This window comes from Thamnophis sirtalis, unplaced genomic scaffold (genome assembly GCF_051295495.1).
Source record: "Thamnophis sirtalis isolate CommonGarterSnake01/CBP01778 unplaced genomic scaffold, rThaSir2_p1.2 scaffold_3, whole genome shotgun sequence".
NCBI lineage: Eukaryota > Metazoa > Chordata > Lepidosauria > Squamata > Natricidae > Thamnophis > Thamnophis sirtalis.
The window spans coordinates 144,453,686-144,481,150 of record NW_028261383.1 but is presented as its reverse complement, the minus strand read 5'-3'; the positions used below and the strand labels follow the sequence as shown (position 1 = coordinate 144,481,150).

The window sequence follows — 27,465 nt, the reverse complement described above, 5'->3', positions numbered from 1 at the left end:
TTTTTAAGAAGACAATCACTTATCTGAAATGTTATAGGTTCACCTGATATACAATGAATGAGAAATCAATATATCCATGGCTCCTTCTGGTGACCCCAGCACGATTGTCTCCTTTCCATGTTCATGTTTCTTGCCTTATTTATTTGGCTTACTGCTTCTTTTCTGTACCCAGGGTAACATCCCAAAAGAAAATAATCTGATGTATCTGTACATATGTATTTATTTATTGTAAAGTATTTTTATTATAGTTTTCTTTGTTTTATATCACAGTTTCAGCTTTGCAACAACGATTATATCCAGTTTCTATGCAGAAGCAGCAGGTTTGAGTTTAGCACAAACACCACTCCATGATAAACCATGATAAACTTTATTAATGTTAATTTAACAGATATGGATTCATTAAAAGATCAGGCAATGAGGTTCATCACGTTAGCTTTTTATAGTTAGGGAGACAACAGGCTGATTCTTCATTAAGCAAGGTAAAGACTTCAACAGAAATCAGCTTGAGATTACTACAAAAGAGTTTCCCCCCCTTACAATTCAAAATAAAAACACAAATTGCCTCACAAATCTGTATATGTTACTGTCAACACGCCATAATATAGCAAGCTGAACAACTTTTCTGCAAAGGTCCCAAAGAAAGCATTTCCCCAAAGTTTTATTAAAGCCAAAATTGCTTGTGATACATCTCCTGTATCTCTGAAAAGCTTAGCAAAAAATGTTAAGCCACAGGCTACATAACAAGTGTCAGTGATGTAATAATGCAAATATGACCATTGGAGATACAGAACCAAACAACACACAATTTCAAAAGCATGATGTTTGGTTATCTTTTTTTAAAACCAGGGGAAAATAATATACTTCACTTTGCTTCGATCCTACCCACTGACATTATCCCAAGAGCTGATCTGAAAGAAGCCTGGTTTGTAATATAAGAAACAAAGACTAAGAATAAACTTTTAGCCAAAGGACAATATCGTGCCCAGATAAATATTTTAAAGACAAAAATAAACTATGTCAAGAGATTCTTAAAGAGTCCCAGAGACAGTTCAAGATTCTTAGGTGATTCCAATATAATCATTAAGACTTCAATATTAATTAGATATTAATGTCAATCACCTACTGTAATCATGACCTGGCATTTAGATACCAGCAAAGGTATCACACCACAGTGAATGCTATCCACACGGAATTTGGATAACAAGCTGGATACACGCTGTCTTAGGATTTGTGGTTTTTTTTTAAAATTACAAATACATATCTAAATCTAAGTATTGATTTGTTAAAAGAGAACACACACTCTCAAGAACAACGCAAAAGCCAGGAAGCTCATTTTCATGAAGATAAATGTGCAACTACACCAAGACTCTGAGGGACAATCCTAGAATACACACCCCGCTTCACGAAATGTGTTACATTTGCAGGAGAAACCACAGGTTCCCATGCCAATTTTTTTTCATCTTCTTACAGCCATGATCCAACATAGATTGTCTTTCCTTCCTTCTTCTGTTCTTATTTTTACTTCATACCTTGTATCACTACTTAGCCTTTTTTCACCATGTTACCTTAAAGAATGGATAACACTCATTTTATTTTTCACAGTGGTCCATTCCACTTCAATAACTTCCAGAGCACCTTTTTTCTAATGCCTCCACAAAATTTAACTTTTAAAACATTTCTAAAAATCAAGTAATATGGCATAAAAGACATACTTGGAAAACAAGTGGCATCCTGAGACTGGGTCCTTTACTTGATCATAAACCTACAACTGAATCAGTCAGAATGCTTCAGTCAGACTGCCCTTCTATCTCAAATTATGTCCTGCAGAAATCTAGATTTGCCCAAACTGTAATTTATGTATTTCTATCATATGGATACTTCCTTCCACTTTTTTAGCAGTACTACTTCTGAAAACTGACAGCTCCATAAGCCACTACATTTGTCTTACGGATTTTTTGAATGCCAATTAGAATACCTCTAATGAATGAGGAAGTATTAGCAAAGTATTCAATGGCTTAGATGTGCAATTCTCATAACCATGTGGCATTAGGTGCCTTCCCTGTCCCAGGATGAAAACTATCAGAAGTCTAAAACTAGGTTTCCAAACCATTCGCTTCCAACCTCTGTGGATCTTCCCAGTCTGCTGTTCATTTTTTTTAAAAGAAAACAGAAAGCATACTGAAATGCCAGCTGGGAAGCCTGCAGACAGAGATTAAAGATGGCACCCTGAATGGTTTTTGCACCCTTAATAGAAATCGTTTAAATGATCTTCAGCCTTTGGTTCCACCACCTAATGTAATCAAAAGCTATGCTCAGTGAATAGGACGCAGGAAATTAGAGTAATCTAATTACCTCAAGCAGTGGCAAGTGGAACAAAGTCTAAAAGATTAGATGCAGACATTATACCTAATCTTCCACTAGAACATCATTGTGAAGGTACGTAGCAATGTGAGGTACGTAGGAACCTCATCATCTTAGTCAACCATAATCAAAGAACAATGTTCAACATGGGTAGATGGGTTAAGCAGATGATTATTTTTTTAAACCACTTCCTTTTGGCAAACAATGGCCATGGATATTCATGGCCTAACTTGTCTGAAGAACACGATCCAAAGCTATTGGACAACCACTGAGGAACATATAATTAAGTACACAGCTTAAGTGCATATAATTCTGAAGAACTAAGCTGTTCAAACAGGGATTTTCTCAGATGGCACAAAATGGCCTTTCCGACATATTCAGAGCATCTGAAAAGAGGGTAAGGAGGAAAAGAAATCCATGGAATATGGTCTTAAAAAGGAGTTCCAGGTATGGAAATACTGCCTTTTTATTGTCACTTTTCCTCCAAGCAGCACTAGCAAAGTACCACTTTCCTGTCTTTCTAGGGTGTTTGGTAGAAGAATGAAAATGATTCATCGTCTACCAGCACGGCCTTGTTTTCAATCATCTGAAAAACGAGACCCTTAGAGCTCACTGTTCATACAGCCAAATGTGGTAGCAAAGTCTATGCAGGTTAAGAGAACACCCCTGAAAGTTTCACCCCATGGGAAGCAAGAAGTGCCCAACCCAAAGAGAAGCTGATCAAAGCTGTGAACAGTGCATCCTGTGCAGAAGTTAACAACTGGGTCACTGAAAATGCAAGTGTTTTATTTTCTGCATTTCTTAATCTATAGTAGAGCATGAGATGAAATGAAGGAAGCGTCTGTTCCAAAAAGACCTTTATACGCCCATATGCTGTTATGGCTTAGACCTCAGAGGTATGGGGCAAACAGTAAATCTGATGAATTTGCTCCACTAAGAACCCTCTAGGCAAGTTTCCCCAATGGGTTTGCCTAGGACACCTGTTAGTGGACTGAAATATTGATCAAACAACCCCAGAATTTTCCAAAAAGCAAGCACGGAGCTTAAAATTAAAACATTTTGTAGACTTCATTGAAGAGGAAAACCTTTGGAAAGACAACATCATAGTGTGTGGATGTATGTCTTTGTGAGGGCACCAAAGCCATTCTGCACAGTGTGTTATGACTTCAGCTGGCAGAGTGTAATGGTGGCTCCATTAGAAAACACCCAGAATGCGGAATAGACAGCTTCCGTGAATTCTATTTTGAATTTATAGAGTGGGAAGGTTTTTTTCTCAGTAACACAAAAGAAAATAACAAACCCCCCATCGTAATTTAGAAGGATACCAATCTTCGTTGCTTTGTTGCAGGGCAGAGATGTTTCTTTATTATTGTGCCAAGCTGAGATCTTATTGTTGACCCATTCAATGCACCAGGAGCTGCTATTGCGTCCTAGGCGGCTTTCCGGGCCCCGTTTTAGCATGCTACCATAGCAGATGCCGACAGCACAGAAGTTGTTGTTCTCCAGGTCAACTTCCCAGTAATGGATTCCCTTCTTGAAACACTGGAAAGAAAGCACTTGATAGAAGCTTAAGAATCGCTGAGGGTGCGGTTTGTAATCCTGTACATTTTCTGTGACAGACAACTTGGTACATTTCTCCAGTAATAGGATATTCTTATGAGCCGTGTGGCGATCCAGAGTAAATTGCGTAGCAACTAGGAATAAATACAATCAGAAGAGAAATCAGAAAACAGCAAGAAACTTGGAAAAGAGTGGTGATCGTGAACATATTATTGCTAAAGTTTATAAATTATTATTGAATTTGGAGAATGAATATGTAAAGCACTATATGTTTCAGTGGGCAAGGGACTTTGGATATAATGTCACGCTTGAACAGTGGGAGAATATGTGGACGAAAGGTTTAAAATTTTGTAAGATGATGTATCATTGGTATTTAACACCAGATAAGTTCTCAAGAATTTATAAAAGTTTTTCAAATGAATGTTGGAGATGTAAAAGCAAAGAAGTGGCCTTTTATCACTTATGGTGGATATGTGACAAAGCAAAGAAATATTGGATTAGAAGTCATATCTTAATACAGAGAATTCTCAAAGTGAATATTAAGATAAAACCAGAAACTTTTGTTTTGGGTTTAATGGAAAGAGACTTGGGGGGGGGGGGTGAAATCCGGAAATTTGATGCTTATATATCCATGATGGTGAGCTTTTTGACTCCTTTGCAATCGCTTTATTTATTCATCCTAAATAACTTAGTGACATCAAAAACATTTTCCTGTTCATATGTAGCTCCAGATCATTTATCAACAAGATAAAAAGAAAGGATCTTGAGACCATTTCCTTAATTTGAGAATTCTTATTATATTTCTGACCCTATTAGTTATGGATACATAAAGCTATCCACTAAAACCAATCATAATAAAGGGAGTCTTCAAATAAAGGAGAAGCATAACTAAAGAGGAAATTCAATAAACAATGAATTTGCTATACTTCTGTATGTGGGTGGGTTACATGGGTGAGTCTTATCTTACACCATCTGTTAGTTTTGGTCCACATCCCTTTGCACAAGTCTTATGGTCAGTTACAGGAATTATTTTAGTACTTAGGTTATTCAACTATAAGTTACATTAAACAAGTTCTTTCTGTAAGCAGAATTTAAGCAAGTTCTCCGTTTATGAATAAGAAGTAAATTTCCATTAGCTCAGCCACTTGACCTCTGTTTTATATGATTCTTAAAATATTGTATCCCTTGCTTTTATACTATCTTTCCCTCCTGCCTCACCGGGACACTGCAACTGTCATAAATTTGAGTTAATTGTCAAGCATCTGAATTTTGACCATGTGACCTTGGGGTGCTGCAATGGTCTTAGTGTGAAAAACGGTCATAAGTCATTTTTTTCCATGTCTTTGCAACTTTGAATGGTCACTAAATGAAATGTTGTAAATGGAGGACTACCTGTAAACCCAAAGCAATGACATTTTAAAAGTCCACTCAGCAGTTACTTCTCAAGTCATTGCCATCAATATAAGCTGACATTCAAGGAACCTTTTAAATATTAGAAGGGCTTATTACTATTTCTTGTGAAAATTATTCTTTTTCAACATATTGTAGTCTTACTCAACATACTGTAGCCTTACCTAAAGAAATGGGCCAGTACTCAGAAACATATGTTTTCTACGGAAACATGACTCGTGAGATTATAATGGTGTGTTAATTTTGGAGGGTATTTTTTGTGCTTATCAATCTTAAAATGTGAAAGCCTTAACCTTCCACCTGACCTTTAACCATAACTAGTTAAAGTTTGGAGCAACCTACTCTTAAGCTAGAAGCTGATCATTTTATGTGCTCTATTTTATGCTGGGTGGTTTTGTTTTAGTAATGTTTTTTTCAGAATGAACGTTAACCATAACTATTAATATTACTGTTGCATCGTTTCCAAAATTTACACCATACTAGTAGTTACTTACATTCCAGAAGCTCCTCTCTTGGTTTTTTTAAAAAAGTATCAAGACTTGTTGTTTCACTCTTTGTCTCCGCTTTGCTGCAGCTTTGCGCTCTCTCCTTCGGACTTTCCGCTATAGTTACCAAACAAGGTAAAAAGATACACCTTTATAAACGCATTAAAACTTATTACGCATATTACATTGAAAAGACTGCCAAGTTTTATAATACAAGACAGGCAAAAATTCATACTATCTAAACAGAATATAAACTCCACTTCGATACCTAGTCTGCAAATCAACAACCAAGCTCAGAGAGCACCAAGGGCCCGATGGTTCAGAACGATCCCCCACTGCCATGTCAAATGGTGGAATAGTTTCTAATTTGAGCACCAAGAATCTCTCAGTTCAATCCTGAGCTACAAGTATCCTCTTCTGTTGGTATTCTGAACCAGCTACTCAATATAATCTATGCTCCAGCTCTTTTCAGATCTGGTAGTCAATAGCATTTCAGGAGTGGAAATCTTCTCCCTTCTGTTTCCATTTGCTCTGCATACCTCCATGGCCACAAAGTTGTGGTAGGAGAGTTTGCATTTACCCATCAGACAACCCAGGTTTTCCAAGAGCTGGCAGTAGAGGACAGCATTAGTATGGTGAAATGTACAAGACTCTAGTTTTCTAAAGCTGGGAAAAGTAGCAAGCATATACAATGGCCCTAAGTGAAGTCACTTTTGACTATTGTTCGTGACAATACCACTAATCTGCCTTTCCAACAAGAATGCTTTCTAAAAGACTTTTTCTGATGATCTCAACAATTCCATCTAACCTCAATTCAACTAAGTCTGTGAACTTAAGTTTTCCTGGCTTTAACACTCTCCTGGGAAGCTTGCAGTAATCATTTATTACTACTAACTATTCTGTTTCAGCATTAATGTCACTAAAAATCATTAGGCGCTGTGGTGGTACAGTGGTAAGAATGCAGTATTACAGGCTAATTCTGCCGACTGCCAGAAGTTCGATCCTGACCGGCTCAAGGTTGACTTAGCCTTCCATCCTTCTGAGGTTGGTAAAATGAGGAGCCAGATTGTTGGGGGCAATATGCCGACTCTGTAAACCACTTAAGAGAAGACTGTAGAGCACTGTGAAGCAATATATAAGTCAAAGTGCCATTGCTATTATTAGATATCTTGCCCTGCGGAATGAAAGAGATTGAGGGGAAATATAAAAATGTAGCATTTTCTCTAGAAAGTGGGAGATCCTTTACAAGAAACCAATAACTTCACATCTGTAAAGAACAGATGGTAAGAGAAATATTCATTAGCGGCCTTTACACCAAGGCCGCTAATAAATATTTGTGATTTTAAGAAGGCCTATGTAACCATTACTCCCTTAAATATTTAGAATGCTGTTTTGAGATGCACATTTCTAAAAGCTGAAAATCCAAATATATCAGACTAAAACTTGCCATTGAAAATGTATGGAGTACATTAAATTGGTAGACACAACTGAAAGTGCAGAGGTAGCAAACAAACGTTATCTACTTGTACAAAAAAAGGATTGGCATAGGGTTAAAGACACAGGTGCAATTTTCTCATGATTAGACCACAGTACAATTATTTCTACTCCATGCCAACAAATGCCCTGTTAAACTTCCTGAAATTTCAGCAGAGGCAGCTATTCCTCAAATTTTAATCAGTGGTGTTCTTGAACTTACAGCGCTTGGCAGGCCGACCTCTCTGTCCTGAAAAGAAAAAAGACGAGTCAATTTATAGTTATTTGGGAACGAGACAAACAACTCTCTCAGAATGGGCAAGCAAGAGATCCTCTGGCTAGCTCTTATTAGGATTTATTGAAGTTTTAAAAAGCGTTACCAATTTGACCTGATTATCCCAATAATTTGTTTTAGCTGTGGGGAAATTACCGCTACCACATCAGTAAATTTACTAGAATTTCAACATGATTACTGAAACAAAAAAAATAAAATGCTGTAAACAAATTGATTATTTGGAATGCGTAGATAGTAGAAAGCAGGGATCCAATAATAAGCTAAGACTTTTTGGGAAATAGAGAGGCCAGAATCAAGTAAAATCAAGTATCCTCCGCGAGCTGCACTGGCTGCCTGTTGATCTCCGGGTACCCTTCAAGGTGCTAGTCGTCACCTACAAAGCCCTTCATGGTATTGGATCTGGGTACTTGAGAGACCGCCTACTGCCAATTACCTCCACTAGACCAATAAGATCCCACAGACTAGGCCTCCTCCGAATTCCATCAGCCGGCCAGTGTCGACTGGCGACTACCCAGAGGAGGGCCTTCTCTGTGGCTGCTCCGACCCTTTGGAACGAACTCCCCGTGGAGATTCGTACCCTCACCACCTTCCAGGCCTTCCGCATAGCCCTTAAAACCTGGCTGTTCCGACAGGCCTGGGACTAAAGACTTGCAGCCCCACTTCGAATGGTATGATTGTTGTGCTTTTTAATTGTGTATGGTCTTTATGTTTTGTAACTTGTCTGTTTTTCCCCTCCCTTGAGTTGTGAGCCGCCCTGAGTCCCTTTCAGGGAAAAGGGCGGCATACAAATAAAGCAAAATGAAAATGAAATGAAATAAAAAATCAGCCCAAAAGATTTTGCAACAAGGAAAAAAGAAACTTTTTTTGGGGGGGGGAGAAGCAATTTAATTACCCTTAGTTATACCAGTGGCATCTGTATCATTCCCTTGAAAAAAAAGAATGCCAGTTAATTTTGGCACATTTGCCACAAGTGCAAGCAAAGCCCAGTTTCATTCCAAGTTCATTTTTAGTTTTCTAACCAAGCTACGGTTTCTACTGTAATCTTGAGATTTGTGAGCTAACACAATGATTACCTGCATCCCACCAATTCTGGATCACTACAGAATGAGCAAAGATTTGATATGAAATGAATTACAATATATTGCAGAGTGCGGAGTGGAGTTAACAGGAAATATGGGAAAAAAATAGGTGAAGAAAGCTATGAGGCAAGAGAAATTGTGTATTAGGAAACATTAGCTGCAAAACATGGAGAACAACAAAGAAACAAAAGACAGTTTGCAAAAATACAATCTGCAATAGAGAGGAACAGTAAAGATTAAGAGAGGGAAGAAAACCATTTGCTGAATCATGTAAGCAAAGTGTTTTGGAAAGAGATGAAAAGGACTGGAAAACAACTTCTACCAGAGTGAATGGAATTAAAAATAAATGTAATAAAAAGATTAGGGATGAAACTAAAGGGGGAGAGATCTGCATACAGCAAGATGTGAAGAAATGATACTGAAATGTATATATAAATGTTAGTATTGAAAAAAATGTTGAAAAGGTGTTTTGGCTTTAATGGCATGTTCCATTTTGAATTACTTTGGATAGGCAAGTGGTCATATTAATTGATAAATACATAAACAAAGGATAAATAACTTGTGTGATAAAACATATGTGTCAGGTTACAATGAAGTGATCCAAAATCCTAACTCAGTTTGACTGCTTTTGGGACAATTGCTGTTAGTCTAGACCAGGGGTGTCAAACTCGTAATGACACACTGCTGTCACATGATGTTTCTTGTATTTTTCCCCATTCTAGGGTGGGTGTGGCCTATGCGTGGTGCATCTGGCCCACGGGCCGTGAGTTTGACACCCCTGGTTTAGACTGCCTCATAGGGTGTGGGTATGAATCAAGGGAGGATTATCATAAGTAACAAAATGCCAGTACTCATCACTAGCTGTTGTTTTATCTCATGCAACGGTTGTAATGATCCATAAAGTTCCAATTCTTCCAACATTTAATGACCCAATGAGGGAAGCTCCTTCTGTCTTTCTCTTCCTTCAAGAACACTAAAGAACAGCGTCCTTCAGACAGAAAGCTAAATGTTCCACCAGGGACATAAGAGCTGCCGGCTCTTATCTCAAAAACTCCACCATCTGCAAAAAATATCCATCACTATGATTTGCTATAAATACTCACTAGGTTTTCTTGCAGCTGCTGGGCATACCTCTTCCACCACGGGTGTCTTCAATGGGACTACAAAAGGGCCAGCATTACCTAAAGGAACATAAGGAAAGATGACAAAAATCAGTAATCTTGTCAAAAGGATCCCTTTGAATAGGTAAGTAAGATGGAAACAAGGAACAAAGGAGAAATGTTGCCAGAAGCAGAGGGAGGAGGCTGGGTGCAAAGCACAAGGTAATTCCATCAATCTCCTCAGCAGTTACTGGAGTTGTGAATCAACAAACCAAGTATTTGGGGGATATAAGGGGTCCTGGAGCCCACCCATTCTTTGAATTATCCTGGATATGGACTTGGTGGATTCTGCCCCTCTATCTAGTTTCTATTTATGCACAGGGGAAAAGTCCAAAAAGGGTTCCCCTCCCACTGGGCAAAAGGGACTGAATGATGACTTCTGTCAATTCCCCCCTTCCTCCAAGATTCCCCCATGCAATCCCAGAAAGCATCTAGATTATTCTGGAGCAAAATTTTCAACTGTTACTTTCAACAGCCCTCCCTCCACCCATGATTATCTCTAACTATGCACCCACCCCTGCATCTTCCTTAGCTGACATTTCCCTGTGGAGATTCTCAGTTGTCCAGTCATCATGGTTGTCCCAAAGGTGCTTTTCCAAAAGGCAACCGGACTTTCTGATTTTTCCTTGGGGATGTCTCGCTTCTCATCTAAGAAGCTTCCTCAGTCAGAACTAAAGAAGCTTCTTGGATGAGAAGCGAAACATCCTCAAGGCAAAACAAAGTCCAGTTTTGCCTTTTGAAAAAGCACCTTTCAAATAGCTGGCATTTCTTTCACTTCTTTTCTCAGGAAAAACACTCATTTAATAGAACTAAGCTTTATTTATTCTCTCTTTAGTTAAGTGGAGATCTCATCATGAGGTTGGTTGGTTTATTTGTGTTAGAAGCATCACAATTAAATAAGGCACACTCTATGATATAAACTTTAAAATACAAGATTAAAATATGTGCAAGTTAAACAGATCTCACCCACTAACTAGCAACATTATCCTGAAGTTTATGGTGGTGCACACAATAGACCCATCTCCAAATTTTATCTCTACTGCTACTACTCTTTGATACGCCAGAGGGGAGGGGAGGATTTAACTGCACTACTGGGCTGGCTGTTACTCTAGCCTGGGTGCTTTTTACTCCAATGGACAAACTAACATTTGCACAGTGTCTAAAGATAAATGGGGCTAAATTCATAAGTCACTTATGGCTGGTATGAAGTAAATATGTGTTTTTCAGAACTGCCCTACACCATGTTCATGTGCCCACCCCAGTCCTTCTCCCCATGTGACATTTTTTACACATATGACCATCGCAGCATCCCCATGGTCATGTGATTTACATTTGGACGCTTGGTTCATAACACTTTCATATTTATGACAGTTGCAGTGTCCCGGGGTCATGTGATCACCTTTTGTGACCTTCTGACAAGCCAAGTCAGTGGGGAAACCAGATTCACTTAACAACCAGGTTACTAATGTGATTCAGTTAACAAATGTGGCAGGAAAAGTCAAAATGGGGCAAAACCCATTTAACAAATTTCTCACTTAGCAATATCAATTTTGGGCTCAATTGTGGACAACTACCTGTAGAGTTAAATATTGTAGGACAGGGGTGTCAAATTCACGGTGTCACTTTGTCGTCATGTATCATGACTTTTCCTTCGCTAAACCGGGGGTGGGCATGGCCAGCGCATGACGCATTTGGCCTGCGGGTCGCGAGTTTGACACCGCTGCTGTAGGAGAAGGACCATAGCCATCTTGTCCACTATATATTTGCAAACATGGTTTTTGATAACCAATAGTTTAGCAATACAGGTAATCTTCGACATGACCACACTGGAGCCCAAAATTTCTGTTGCTGAATGAGACATTTGTTAAGTGAGTTTTTCTCTATTTTACCTTTCTTGTCAGTTGTTAAGTGAGTCACTGCAGTTAAGTTAGTAACATGGTCTTTAAGTGAATCAGGTTTCCCCCATTGACTTTGCTTGTCAAAAGATCGCAAAGGTTGATTACATGACCCCAAGGCATTGCCACCGTCATAAATATGAGTCAGTTGCTAGGTATGTGAATTTTGACTGATGACCAGTCAGTCTGCAACAGTTGAAAGTGTGAAAAATGGTCACTTTTTTGATGCTGAGGTAACTCTGGATAGTCATTAAATGAACTGCTGTAAGTCGAGGGCTGCCTATACTATCCCACAAATCTTATTAACTAAAGTCAGTTAATTTATTAACACTTCCATAGGTTAGCAATGTATGCAAACCGTATGTGAATACAAAATCCCAGTAAGTAAATGAATAAATAAAAGCACCTTTTTTTTTCTGTTCCTGATGTATACCCAAAAACCGTGCTGTAACTTCTTTGAGGTTGCAGACTTTCTGATAAACAGCACCTAGCAGGTTTTGATCCAACTCTATTCTGGGAACAAACACATCGCTGAAGGGTACCTGTCGCAGTTTTGCTGATCTCTGAAAAAAAACATCAAGATCTCATCTGAACTCCAACCAACAAAGAGCTCCACTTCCTTTCCACGGGGCTGACGACACATTATATAAAAAACAGAGTGGAATGGAGTGGAATGGAACAGAACAGAATTCTTTATTGGCCAAGTGCAATTGGACACACAAGGAATTTGCCTTTGGTGCAAAAGCTCTCAGTGTACATGGAAGCTATAAGTGATAAATCATGATCAGTCATAATAAAATAGTAGAGTATGAGTAAACATACAATCTGCATTTTCTTTTTTTAAATAGACTCAAAGCAGGGAAAGGCATGTCTCAATTGTCAGAATTTATTAATGCTAGGAACTGAAGACCAACAACATCCAGAGAGTATCAGATTGGGCAGGTTAAGCTAGGACCATTACCACCTGTAGTCTTAGTCTAAAGACACTAAAACACCCATCTCCACTCTGTTCAAATTTCTGGGCAACTCTTTGAATTCTCAGCAACAGGGAATTCTGGGAGTTCAATCCATATACCTATAGGACAAGCAGCTCAGGAAAGAATTCACTGGAGAAAGGTAAAGGTAAAGGTTCCTCGCACATCTGTAAGGGGCGATGCTCATCTCCGTTACAAAGCCGAAGAGCCAGTGCTGTCTGAAGAAGTCTCCTTGGTCATGTGGCCGGTATGACTAAATGCCAAAGGTGCACGGAACGCTGTTACCTTCCCACCAAAGATGGTTCCTATTTTTCTACTTGCATTTTTACATGTTTTCGAACTGCTAGATTGGCAGAAGCTGGGACAAGTAATGGGAGCTCACTATGTTATGCGGTGCTAGGGATTCGAACCACCGAACTGCCAACCTTTCTAGTTGACAAGGTCAGTGTCTTAGCCACTGAGCCACCGTGTCCCTCACTGGAGAAAGGGCCTCCCTAATTAGGGAATCCTTTAATCACTGTTCAGAAGAGTTTCTATTGCCTGAAAATTACCTTTAAAAATGTGATGTCGTCCTTCTCTGCCAAGGCCACTTCAATTTCATCTTGCTCCCTCTGGATTTCATTCTTCTTCTTACCCAGGACTGCATGGACATATTCAAATTTATCCAGGACTCTTTTTTCTTCCAATTTGATTTTCCTCCACGAATTCATTTCTTCTTCATGAATTAAAGCTACTATTTCTAGGAATTCTGATTTCAGCAAATCCAGCTTCCGATTAGTGGTATTCTGAAAGGACAATATCATCAAAATAAAAAATGATTTGGAAATGAAGTAATGCCACATTACTTATTAGGAGGCTGGAAAATGGAGAAAAAGTTGGGAGACCTCTGAAGAAAGAAATGGCAGACTGAATAGGAAGCTGATGACCACGACTAAGAATGAACAGCTGCCTAGTGTCACTTGCCAATGAAATGGGTGGTGTGTAAATATAATAAATAAATAAAAATAAAATAGGCCCGCTCTATGAACCTTTGTAATGTGAGGAATATTTGTACTTCCTTTTCTAATCACATTCAGAAATTGCTTGTTAGCTACTTTTCAGCTATTGGAAATTTTGAATTGAAGTCTGAAAGTCTGAAAATTTGGGCTAATCCTTAAGCAAAGCAAATTTTAACTACAAGATTAAGAAAAGCAGGATAAAAATCGAATGAATAAATTAAACTTTTACAAAACTGTTAATAAATGTTTCACTTAGCAACAGAAATTTTGGGCTCAATTGTGGCTGTAAACTGAGGACTACCTGTAATGTGTACATGAAATCATGAGTCAATTCAAAGGAGGCATTTTTATAGTACAACTCAATCTTAAAATATTTTGAAAGAAGTGTAACTTCATTCCCCCCCCCACACACATTTGAATCCCAGCTGCCTAACTCATCCATCCATCCATAAAAGGCTGGCTGGCTGGCTGGCTGGCTGGCTGGCTGGCTGGCTGGCTGGCTGGCTGGCTGGCTGGCTGGCTGTATGTATGTATGTATGTATGTATGTATGTATGTTCCAGCATAACTCTGGAGTCTCTCGAGGAATTTCAACCAAACTTGGTTTACAGATCACTTAATGTCTGGAGGAAAATACTATGGAATAAGACACCCCTAACACCCCTTGGGGTAAGTGTTCTGTTAAGATGCAGCCTGTTTTGCCTTTCAATGGCTTCTACTGTACTACCATAACTCTAGGAAAGAGGAGTGCATGGGTGTAGGGGGAAGGGAGAGGGTAGGGATGATGGGCATGGGAGTAGGGGGAAGAAAGGTCCCTCTCAATGGCTCCCTGTCAGATAAACGCTTCAGGGCAAAGTGCCAGGATCGTAGACAGGGCGGGAAAGAGGAGCACATGGGAGGGGGAAGGGAGAGGGCAGGGATGATGGGCTTAGAAGCAGAGGGAAGAAAAACACCTATCAATGGCTCTCTGTTAGACAAACGCTTTGACGTCTATTAATACCCAGCCAATGCCGGGTTATCAGCTAGTATATTATAAAATTCAAGTAAATGGTGACAGCAGAAGGCAATCTTTGAAATAGCAAAGACCCACGCCTTTTGACCCAATAGCCCCCCCCCTCTCTCTTACATTATCACATCCTACTTTCAAAGAGAAGTGAACTTCCACTTAAAAAAGAATTCTTTCCTTACGCTGAGTTGCTTTTGCTGTGCTCGTACTTGTTCCAAGGACTTTGTAGTCTTGTCGTTCAAGGCACAGAGTTCTGTCAATCTCTTCTTCAGCTCTAACTGTAAGAGAACAGAAAAAAAAATCTTCTTTAGATTAAAAACAACATTTGGAACACAGCATGCCAACTACTAAGCAAACAAAACCACTCTGATAGGAGATAATAGTTTTACTTCAGGATTCTGATTAAAAGGGACAGATCTGCAGTCACATCTTCAAAAAATGGTATTATTTTTAAAATTGGGCTTTTAATGTTGTGCAGAGTGGCGGGGGGAATGGAGCTGACAACTATGTAGATAAATATAATCTGGCCAAATCCAGTACACAAAAAACAACGAAATAAAATAACAATTCAACACCAATGGTGTAAACATTACTGTAAAAGCCTTTTTTAATGTAAAAGAAGCTGTTATCAATCCAACTTCAGATATATAGAGTTGCTAGCTTCTGAAACCCATCACTTAGCAACACATGACAGAAGTTACCTTATTTGAAGAATGGTAGTTGAGGTAAAATTCAACATGCAAGAACAAGGGAAAGATATGCATCCTTTGGCTGTTAAGGGAGACTCGAGCAACACAGAATAAGATATAGTGAGAGCATATGGCAGTGGTTTTTAAACTGACCCAATTACCTCTTTTTGTAGCCTTGGATGTCAAGCTTCCCACCCACCCCCCAAAAAATCCAAACCCCCATTATTTTACACAAGCATCAACTTTATATTATGGTTGCATCAATCAGATGTTTAGACTGGACTTGGCATTTTTACCCATCTACCAAATCCTTCCCAAGAACCTGGGATAGGCAGGTTGTTTGATGGTGTTAAAGGTATCGTTACTATTTATTTCAGCAACAACAGCCCCATACTAGATCCTTGACTCATCAATAAGCAACTACAATTTTTTCTGTTACTTTAGGGCAGGGATGTCAATCTCGATTCCATTGAGGGCCGCATCGGGATTGTGTTTGACCTCTGGAGGCTGGGGGGGGGGGAGCACCCTGCCAACAAAAATAGGCTCATGACCTACCTCCAAATCAAAACTAAATACTATAATGATACTAAATTATATGACATCGAAACAGAACCACACGAATTGGATAAAATTATTCAAAGCTCAGATAGAAAGATGATAGGGAGAATATATAAATTTCTCCTGAAGTATAAAATGGAAGAGGAAATTGTGAAAGGACAAACGGTAAAATGGGTGCAGAACTTTGGCTACAATATTGAATTAGACAAATGGGAAAAAATTGGGGGAACAAACTTAAAAATGACACTATCAGTTGCATACAAGGAAAACCAGTACAAAATGTTTTACAGATGGCACGTGGCACCAACAAGGTTAGCTAAAATCTTAACAAATACCTCCCCAAAATGTTGGAAATGCGAATCAATACACGGAACATATTACCATTTATGGTGGACCTGTGAGGAGGCTAAAATTTTTTGGAAAAGGATCAAAAATTGGCTGGAGACAATAACAGGGGTTAAAATAGAATGAAAACCGGAAGTTTTTTTTAATTAGGAATAATGTCTCTGAAATACAAAAAAGAAATCCAGTATTTAATACTACATATAATTACGGCGGCAAGGATTGCCTTTGCCCAAAAATGGAAAAACAAATTAACTCCAAGCGAAGATGAAATAATAAGAAAGGTTATGGATTGTGCTGAAATGGACAAACTAACTAAAGAAATCCAGGGAAAAGAAGAATCAGAATTCTACCAGATACGGGATAAATGGTATAGGTGGATGGAGGAAAGAAACAAGAATCAATGAAGAAATATAACAAAACTCAAAAATAACACTTAGGAGTAAAATAAGAGGGTTAAAAATGGTGAAATCCAAATGAAATACAATAGAAGGGGAAATAATATAAGGTGAGCAGTATCGATTGATAATTACTATTAGAAAGAACAGGAAGCTCCTGTTCGTATTGTATTGTGTAAATGTGGTGTACGTCTAAGTTTTGTGTGTGTGTGTTTTTATATGTTTGTTAATAAAAAAAGAAGGAAAAAATAGGCTTATGAGTTCTGGCCTCCTACAGCCCTCAGTCAGTGAAAATGGAGCTCTTGAGGACCACCCATGGCTCTCCCGTGCTCCGTTTTCGCTGGCAGTGGAACTGTGGGCTGGTCTTTCACTGTTTCCAGGACGGCCCCATGGGCCAGCTCTAAGCACCCTGTGGGCCGAATCTGGCTCCCAGACCTTGAGAAAGACAAAAACTGTCACAATCCGGCCCGTGATGCAATTGAGTTTGACACCCGTGGAATAGAATAGTAGAATAGGCTGAACTAGAGCCAAGGTGGCGCAGTGGTTAAATGCAGCACTGCAGGCTACTACTAGATCAGCAGGTCAGCGGTTCAAATCTCACCGGCTCAGGGTTGACTCAGCCTTCCATCCTTCCGAGGTGGGTAAAATGAGGACCCAGATTGTTGGGGGCAATATGCTGACTCTCTGTAAACCGCTTAGAGAGGCCTGAAAGGCCTATGGAGCGGTATATAAGTCCACTGCTATTGCTATTGCTATTGCTATTGAACTCAATTGGAAGGAAGAAATAAATAACAGGATGTGATTGGCCAGTTGCTATCTGGCACTTTCCACTTGTTTGCTAAGTGGTCCTGGGATGAGGCTAACCTCATTTTGGTATCTTATATCTAAAAGCCATTCCCTAATCTTTTTCTTCACCTGAGGACATTCCAAGGGATGTAAAACTCGCTGCCACACATGGTAAATGTTTACCTGTAACTGCCTGAGGCCAGAAAAGCTAATATTGGATGAAAGGGATCAGAGGAAAGGCATTAAATATTAGCTACCGTGTTTGTGCCTCAATCTCCAGTTGTCCAACCTAAAGACAGAGAGGATTGTACCGGATGTACAGAGGTAGGTACCTGAATCAACCTCCTTATAAATTTAGTTTGCACTATTTGTAATGACTTGTATTTGCACAGTTGTGAGTGTTAGGCCAAATGAACTAGTCATCTGGCTGCAAAAAAATTCAAAACTGCAGAAATGCATTGTCTTCCTTTAAAACCTATGAAAGCATTTCTTTGGGCCCATGAAATTATAAAAGTCAATTTTTTTTAAAAAAAAATCTCATATCCTGGAATACTACACTTGGATATCATCTCCTACCCATTTTTATTTTTTTATTATTTATTATACAACCCACATTTGTAGTGCTTTTTCTTCTGTTTTGGGTGGCAAAGATCATCATTTTGATTTTCTGAAAACTGATTACTAGGTGGCTGATGGGCGAATCATCAAAAAGCAGCAAAAGTTTGACATTCACAGTGGATCTTTTGAAAAAATGGAAATTTGGGTCAATGAGCTTTTTGACAAGCTAATTCAACTAAAGCTTGATTAGTAAATGTGCTTGTATGCACCTTTATGTGTGATACTCTTTGTCAAGTGTGTCTACAGTGTGACTATTTTGAGACAACCCAGGAACAAAATACAGTAAATAGAGGTTTGTCTTTCAAACAGTGGTTTATCTACAAGGAATATATACATGCATGTACTAGTCAGGCAATCAATCATCAACTATAGCATGGAAGCAGAGAGAGAGAGAGGGAGGGAGGGAGGGAGGGAGGGAGAACCTCACAGAGCCTCTCTTATAAAACAGCCTCTTAAAGTGATAACCCTACTGACTCATTCTCATTGCATCATCATTTCTGTATTACAGCCTTATAGCAGCTGTTCAACTATCAAATCATTATCTTAACACTCTTGTGTACAGAGATTTGCCTAAAGCTGAACTTCGTGAATTATATTCTAAGTCTAGAACTTCAAGAATGTTTCACCTGAGTTTTTCCCAACAAGTTCTCAAAATGGAATTAAATGCCTATTTTAAATCAACAAAAGCAGCCTATGGGTAAGATTCTAGACTTATTACTATACATTGTATCTCAATCAAAGGACTAACATATGATTTGGTACAGGGCCCCAATCTAAAGCCTGTATATATTCCAGGCACAAAATAGTTATTTTCCCCTCCATTCTTAACGCTTCCATTCTAAGGCCAGAGCATAAAGCTTACTAACTATGCTCAGTAGATGTATTCATTTATTTCAATGTAGTTTTGCTGGCCTCCAAACTAATTAGACAATAATACCATATAATTAAGTCTTTCCCTCCGTTTAAAAATGGGAACAATGAGATCTAGGGCTCACCCTAGGAATATATTTCAATTTTGTGGATAAAAGTGGAAGCTGAAACAGGACCCTACTTGTCAAGGCTGAACTTCAAATTTCCTGGCAGCATGTGACCACTGCCAAAAGCCCTAATCTTACATCAAAAGTGACAAATTTACTCGCTTTGCCATGCAAAGATCTGATTTGGTAGGTAGAGTGAATTGTCCTTTATGTACCTGATATTACAGGCAGTGCTCAACTTAAAATCATTTCTTTAGTGACGGTTCAAAGTTACAATGGCACTGAAAAAAATGACTTATGAGTCACCCAATCAAATTGCAGGCGCATGTCAACAAGCATGTTATTTATGATTGCCATTTGTGACCTTCCACGCTGGCTTCCGACATGCCACGTCATTGCAGGAAGTCAGGTTCACTTAACAACTGCACTGAAGATGGTAAAATAAGGCCCAACTCATGAACAACCCCCTTGCTTAGAAATTCTCCTCCCGCAAAGGATGATCTGTATATACTAGAATAAAGATGGTCTTTTGGTTTTGTTTTCTAGAGACAAGATTCCCCCATCTTATACAGGCCCACGTCTTTTTATTTTCAACTGAGATTTATACCCTCTTAAACTCTAATTATCCGAGATATGGATGTTTGCAGACCATCTTTCTGGAACTGCTTATATTAATTGATGAAATCTTCCTTGGCAGCCATAATATTATGACCAAACCATCTCTGAACTAGATCCGTGATGGTGAAACTGTGGCACCTGGAGCCCTCCCTGCGGGCATGCAAGCCATTGCCCCAGCTCAGCTCCACCACGCATGCGCGCGCACTTCCTGCCGGCCAGCTGCTTTTCGAGTCTCTGCTGTGCATGCGGCACGCCCCTGTGCACCATTCTTGGTCCCAGGAGGCTTCAGGGAGGCCTGCTACACCCAAAACAGGGCAGGGTCACACATGCACGCATGGTGATTTTGGCACGTGAGGACAAAAAAGGTTAACCATCACTGAACTAGATTATTTCAGTAATAAGATGTTCCTGGATGCTTTGTACAAGATGAGTAATCATCAGAAAAATGATTACTCCTTTGTTACTATTTTGGAACAATGTCCTCAAACTTCAAGCAGACTTGGCACTTTGGAGGGAAAATGTTCATTTCATACATAAGGCCCTTGGCTCAGTCCCTGTGGCTGGAAAATATATATCCATAGGTCTCACCAGTGAAAAGAGGTCCATGGATATACAGAGAACTCTGTTCTACTCTATTATGCAGACAGATTGTGAAAGAACTGAAACAGACTTCAAAGGTCAACTGGACAATTCTCCACTGATGAAGAAATCCACCGCTATCAGTGGGGCTTCCTCTTTCAATTCCTGCCCACTATTATAAATGAGCTGATCAGACTGCAAAAGAAATCTGACATAGTTCTCCAAAGCATAGTTCTCAATATAAAACAAGACCTATGAAGACATGATAGCAGTGTTCCAATATTTGAGGGGCTACTACAAAGAGAGGGAGGGATGTCAACCTATTTTCCAAAGCACCTGTGGGCAGGACAAGAAGCAATGGATGGAAACTAACCAAGGAGAGAAGCAACCTACAACTAAGGAGAAACTTCCTGAGAGTGAGGACAATTAACCAGTGGAACTTCAGAAGCTGTGGGTTCTTCATCACTGGAGGCTTTTAAAAAGAGACTGGACATACCTTTGTCTGAAATGGTATAGGGTCTTCTGCACGAGCAGGCGGTTGGACTAGAAGACCTCCAAGGTCCTTTCCAAATCTGTTATTGTTATCTTTATAAATTCAAGAAACACTTAGCCATAGAAGCTGCAGCAAAATATTTGCTCTCAACTTATACAACACACAGCACAAAATTGCTTCTCAGGCCGACATACACCTATCAGAGAGAAGCAAAGTAACTTTCTTCCCCTGTGAATATTGATCTAGATTTCATAACTGCCTGAAAGGGTCAAAGGCTAAGGTTTTCTATACAGAGAGGGAGTTTTTGTCACATTCACCTTTTCTATAAGATTCCTACAGGTGAGCAAGAAAACACAAACCTCCTCTACACCCAGGTTTTCTTTTCCAAACATAAAAAGAGATTTTACATTAACTTTGAAATATTCTGTAGTGTTTTAAAGTCAGTGAGAGTTTTTGTGAACATATAAAGCTGATAAACAAATAAATATGCAAAAAAGGGCTAAACAACAAACTCTAACAACAAAATGCAAAGAATTAACAACATCCATGAAATCTAACACATATAAGATTTGCATTGGAAAAAAGGTAACACCTAGAACAAAATTCAGACTTATACAATAGACTAAAATGCCAGTAACTATACTGATAAAAAAATTAAAAATCAGAAAAGTTTCCTAAAATGGGGAATCAGTGGCCCCAGAAGACATATAAGCTTCCAGTGACAACAGGTTTGATACAACCTGATTATAGAAAATACATTAAAGGTATCACAAAAGTAATGAAATTTAAATTATTGTATATTTTGTGTGGTTTTATTTACTTTTGCAATGGAAAGGTAGGAAAAGCAAAGGGAGCCTGCATCATATGCCAGAGTTGCTAATGGTTGTCTTTGCATTTGGTGCTCTTCTAGACCTAAAATACAGATTCTGTCCTCCATTGCAAAATAAGCTTATGTGTTATTATCCTGCTAACATTTGCCAGCTGTGGAGGAAGGCTCTTTCTGCCTCAAGCAGCCAATGAAGGTTTCAGCAAACCTTCTTACCCTGTCTCTTGGGTGTACTTCCTTGTTACCAATAGCTACCAGGTACGTGGTTACCAATAGCTACCAGGTACATGGTTAAATGCAAGGTAACTGCCCTATCTATACACAGAACACATTGAACACAAATGCACCATTTTACTGAACAGTATTGGTTGAGTGGACACATAACACCCAAGACCAATTAAGGCAACTTTGGCTTTGCATGGTAACTTGCAAGAGCCAGATTGGTGTAGTAGTTATGGCATCAAGCTAAAAACCAGGAGATGGTGAGTTCTAGTCTCCCCTTAGGCAAACAGCCAGCTCAGTAACCTCAGGCCAGTTACTCACTCTCAGCCCCAGGAAGGAGGCAAGGGCAAAATCACTTCCCAAAAAAACCTTCCCAAATTGTGCAGGAAACTTGGTTTGTGGTTTATGGTTTTATTTTTTATAGGCCGCCTTTTTCCCTGAGGGGACTCAGGGCGGCTTACAATATATAGGGAGGGGAGTACAAGACAGTAAGACATAAAACAATACATAAGTAAAAATAGTACACAACATTCATCATTCGGGTGGGGACGAATTACGATCTTTATCCCCAGGCCTGACGGGATAGCCAGGTCTTGAGGGCTGTGCGGAAGGTCTGGACGGTGGTGAGGGTACGAATCTCCACGGGGAGATCGTTCCAAAGGGTCGGAGCTACTACTGAAAAGGCTCTCCTCCGTGTAGTTGCCAGTCAACACTGACTGGCAGATGGAACTCGGAGGAGGCCTAATCTGTGCAATCTAATAGGTCGCAAGGAGGTAATTGGCAGGAGGCGGTCTCTCAAGTACGCAGATCCACTACCATGAAGGGCTTTATGGGTGGTAAGTAGCACCTTGAAGCGCACCCGGAGATCAATAGGTAGCCAGCGCAGCTCGCGGAGGATAGGTGTTATGTGGGCGAACCGAGGTGCACCCACGATCACTCGCGTGGCCGCATTCTGGACTAGCTGAAGTCGCCGAGTGCTCTTCAAGGGCAGCCCCATGTAGAGCACGTTGCAACTTCCAGGAATCAAAACTATTTCTCACAAATGAAGGAAAGTTTACGTGTCCCAGGATAATGTTGCAGGACCCAATCCGAGTTGGTCTCTGAGAGCAGAGGTTTTGTCTTCTGAGCTTTCTGACTTGACTTGGAGCCCATCCTGGGGGAACTTCACTGAACACATTCTGGTAGAGAGACATTCCCTGAGGATGGGCTCCAGCACAAGTCCGAAAGCTCAGAAGATTTCTGGTCCCAATGACCAACCCAAATTGGATCCTGCAAAACTATTTCTTCAGGGATCAGGGATGGGCACTTAATTTTCCCAAGGGGCCACATGTGAAACTGGGACTCTTGTGGAGGGTCGGAACCAATAGGGGTGGCATCTTCTTGAGCCCGACAGGGACAGCCAAAAGGCCAGACGTGGCCCATGGGCCACAGAACACCCAGGTCTGCTTTAGCTTTACACCTCACTTTTTCTTCAAGACACAGAACAAACCAGTAGCTCAAGGTCATGCTAGAAGTTTTCAGGGCTGAGATCAATGTCCCAAAGGTGAAAGGTAACTGAATTGAACAGTTACCTTTTGAGAAAAAAGCATCTTTGGGACAACCATGACCTGGATAAGTAGAATCTCCACAGACATTTAGCTGAAGTCAATATGGCCCTGTGTCTCCCAACACCCAGCATGACAACCTAGCCACCATGCACTCCTTTCTCACCTCCTTTGCTTCCTTGGCCTCTTTTAGTGGGGTAGTGGAGCAGGTCTTGTGAGAAAGCAGGCAAAAACAGCAGATGGAGATGCCATGCTCCTTGCAGAAGAACTCCAGGAGCTTGCTATGGGCTTCACACTTCTTCTGCTGAAGTTCATTCATGGGTGGAACCAACTGGTGGCTCTTAAAGGCTGGGCTCTCCAAGTGGGGCGCCAGGTGTTCCTGGCAGAAGGAGACCATGCAGGTGAGGCAGGTTTTGGCCGCGTCGACCACCAGGCAGCTGTCGCAGGGCACTGGCGAGGGAGACCTCGGCTTGGCTGGGCTACTATCCACCTTCTCCTTCTTCTCGGCACACGTCCCTTTGAAGAGGTCACCTTGGTTGCTCTGGAATTGCTCCACCACCTTGCAGAGCACCGTGTTTTTCTTCAAGTCGGGGCGGCTTTCGAAAGAAGCCCTGCACTGGGGGCAACTGAATTTGTCCTCCGCGTCCATCCAGGTTAGCTCCAGGCAAGGCAGGCAAAAATTGTGGCCGCAGGGCGTAGTGACCGGCGTCTGAAAAACGCACAGGCAGATGGAGCAAGTCAGCTCCTCTTCCAGCCCGAACATGGACAACGGGTCGACGAAACCAGCCATGACTGAGGCGTCGGAGGAAAGCCACCGCTTCATATATACACGTAAGGGGGAAAGGAAAGGAATAGAAACCGAAACTTTCCGGACTGGGGTTTAGTCGGTTTCCTAGAAATCACGTGGGGCGGAGGGCGGGGACGCTTGTCCGCGTCGCACGGAACCGGAGGATGAGCCTTTATTTGAGAGGAAAGGAAGTTCACCATCAAGGGCGGGGGTGGGGTGTTTGCTTGCTAGTTCTGCTTCCCGATCCTTATTTAATTTATTTATTTGATTTGTCAAACGTTTACAAAATGATATGCATAAGAATAAACCTGAGCATGAATGAAGTTGGTACGAATAAATGGGGACAGTAGGACAGGGGCTGTAGGCACGCTGGTGCGTTTATGCACGCCCCCTTTCCCCACCTCTTAGGAATGGGGTGAGACCCACGCTAGACAGCTTGAGGTTAACAACGGAGTCAGGTAATGCATTTTAAATCCTCGTCCTTAACTTACTGATTCCCGTCCCCTCCGCTTGCTGCGTGCCTACAAGCAAACCGTACTACGGACAGTACCGTTGATTTTCCTACCCCCCCTCCCCAAAAAAGAGCCTCGTCCTTTTTTTTTTTTTTTCAAAATTAGGCAAGCCATATAGAGCGAGTTGGCTTGCTTCCGAACGGCGTTGTCTCGAAATCGGTAGCGCTCCCCCTCACCCAGAAGTGCATAGAAAGGGCACCCGGCCCTCGATGGGGATGCTTTATCATATTAACAGCGTTGGAAGGGACCTTGCAGGTCATCTAGTCCAACCCTCCTGCTCGAGCAGGAGACCCCTACACCTGCTTCTACCTAGGATCGAACTGACAACCTCCTGATTGTGAGGCGAGAGCTCCATCAAGAAAACGCTTGTTGAATGGGGGCGGGGGAAGGGGGTCGTTTTCCCTGGGACGGCGGAAACGGCCCCGATAAAAGTACCAAATGCCTCTTGGAGGCGTGAGTGGGAAGACGCCTTAAACGCCTCGGTCGTTTGTACACAAGCCAAATCCGGAAGATTAAACTCACTCCCGTCCATACCAGGAAACGAGGACTATATTTTCTCCCCTATGGGTTGAGGACGTTGCATGTTTTCTGGGTTAAGTGCACGCCGGGTGTGCAAGGCGCAGAGAGGTTTCGTAATGGATCATCGCACTGGATAAACAATACCGCTTTGAGCCAATTAGTTCCTGCTCCATCAACCCACACGTTCAGCTTATAATAATCAAGGTGGCCCGATCCGTGTCTGTTGTAGGGATGTAGAATGAGAATTGAAAAGGAAAAAAAGCCAACATCATGGTAAACGTGATGGCTATTTATTATTTCCCAAATTGGAGAAAATATACCTATTTCTACTAATCCTTGGAAATCTGTATGGAAAACAGGGTGGCTAGCCTGCTCTTGCCTCATTTATGGGCTTTGGGGCATACGTGGAAGCAGAATGCTGATTAGGGTTACCTTTGACCCACTATTCTGTTCTAGGTCACGTTGTGTGTACTTCGGAACCTGCAACTTAACTCCAAAGGAAAAGATGCTGCATGTGCAAAATCGATATGAGTTGTTCCTCTGTCTCCCGCAAATTGGCTGAGGGTAGTTTGTATCAGGAGGGTTGCAGAGTCTTTCTCTGGCATGATTTTCGAAGAGAAGACTTTAGTGCAATGGTGGTTCTGATTCAAGAATAAGGGAACTTCTGATCTACTTATTTTTTTCTGCTTCAAGCATACTTGCCAATGGCAAGAAATCAGCAGCGTCCACAGACCCTGGATATAAAGCAGATTATCTGGCTCCCATTCAGTCAGGATGGATTTATTTATTTGTGCATTCAGTCGTTCTATGGGATGGAATTTTTATTTTTATTTTATTTATTTGTCAACAAGTACAAGGAAACAAGTATGAAAACACATGAAAAAATGGCACAAATAAATAGATATAAATAAGCAAAACATAGCTATAAACACATAAAGAGTACATATAAATGGGAGAGTAGGACAGAGATGGTAGGCCCACTGGTGCGCTTATACATGCCCCCTTAGGGACCTTTTAAGAAACACGTAAGGTCCACGGTAGATAGCTTAAGGTAAAAGGTTAGAGGAACTGACAACAGGATCAGGAAAGGTGTTCCACACATTTACTACACTATTGTTGAAATCGTTTTTCCTGCAATCAAGATTAGAACGGATTACATTTAGTTTGCATTGCAGTTGAAGTAAACGTAGTCATTAACAGGTAGAACGTTATGGCAGATTATCTTGTGCACTAAGCTCAGGTCGGAATGTAGACGGTGTAGTTCAAGGTTATCCAGGCCTAAAATTTCAAGCTTGGTGGTACACGGAAATGGCATTGGTTACGTGTTTGGGTGATCTCTGACAGGAGCAGGTTGAGGATAGTGCCTGTATTCCAGCTCTACCTTACCTCTCAGCACTTTTTGACATCATCTTCTGGATCAGCTCCCAGGATTGGAAGTAGGTGGCACAATATTGTGCTGGTTCTGATACTAGTTGAGGTTGATCAGGAGATCCTGCCTTCGGCTCCTACTTTACTACCTGGGATGCCACAGGGTTTGTGTTCTCCTACTGCTATTTAATATCTACATGAAACCGCTGGGGGAGACCATCTAGCACCATTAGTAGACTAATGATAGACAGTTGTATTTTTTCAGGCTTGGCAAATTAAGCAGTGCTGTGGATGTCCTCTCTTGTTGCTTGGAAGGTATAAGGGTCTCGATGGGGAATAACAGGCTTCAGCTGAAACCTGGCAAGACTAGTGACTTTGAGTTTTAGGGCCTTTCAGATCTGGGACTTTTATTTCTTGGTACTGTATAGCTGGCACTGCCCCTGACAGACCCAGTTCACAATCTGAGACCCCTTCTGGCTCATAATTCCTACCCAAACAGGTGGCAGTCAGGGCCAACTGTGTCTGTTTGTGGATCTTAAGACTTTGCTCAGTTACTTATGCTCTAGTACCATGAGGGCAAACCTATGGCACGTGTGCCACAGCTGGCACGCAAAGCTCTTTCTGCAGGCACACGAGCCGTTGCCCCAGTTCAGCTCCACCACACATGCATGCACGACTCCCGCCAGTCAGCTGATTTTCAGATCTCTGCCGCACATGCGCGGGGGGCAGGGCACAGGTGGTAATGAAGCATCTGCAAAAATCCAATTAAGCTCAGAGAGCACCAAGGACTCATTACTTTGAATTATTTATAAAAATAATAAAGACGGGATGAAAATAAATGTTTCCACTGCCCACAGGGGCCAGTGCCACCACTCTGGGAATGCCTAATCTATGTAATGTACCTGATATAAAATATCTGAAATGGACCCCCCAGC

General features: G+C 40.9%; 1 protein-coding gene across 1 annotated transcript; it reads right to left on the bottom strand.

The window, feature by feature from the left end:
* Positions 1–353: 353 nt before the first annotated feature.
* On the bottom strand, positions 354–24,235 carry TRIM25 (tripartite motif containing 25). Its single transcript, XM_014054489.2, has 8 exons — positions 23,511–24,235; positions 14,877–14,972; positions 13,244–13,477; positions 12,125–12,281; positions 9,767–9,844; positions 7,513–7,539; positions 5,826–5,933; positions 354–4,055 (listed from the first exon to the last, which is right to left on the bottom strand). Exons 1-8 carry the CDS (start codon positions 24,165–24,167, stop codon positions 3,520–3,522), a joined length of 1,893 nt encoding a protein of 630 aa, XP_013909964.2. The 5' UTR covers positions 24,168–24,235; the 3' UTR covers positions 354–3,519.
* Positions 24,236–27,465: the final 3,230 nt, after the last annotated feature.

What these genes read in the sequence shown, in the direction of transcription:
- TRIM25 (XM_014054489.2), bottom strand. Translation starts at nt 24,167, where the DNA reads ATGAAGCGGTGGCTTTCCTCCGACGCCTCAGTCATGGCTGGTTTCGTC. An exon ending in CACAGCAAAAGCAACTCAGC is followed by an intron (nt 13,478 to 14,876) that starts GTAAGGAAAGAA and finishes TTGTCCTTTCAG; the next exon opens with AATACCACTAATCGGAAGCT. An exon ending in ACGACATCACATTTTTAAAG is followed by an intron (nt 12,282 to 13,243) that starts GTAATTTTCAGG and finishes GTTTTTTTTCAG; the next exon opens with AGATCAGCAAAACTGCGACA.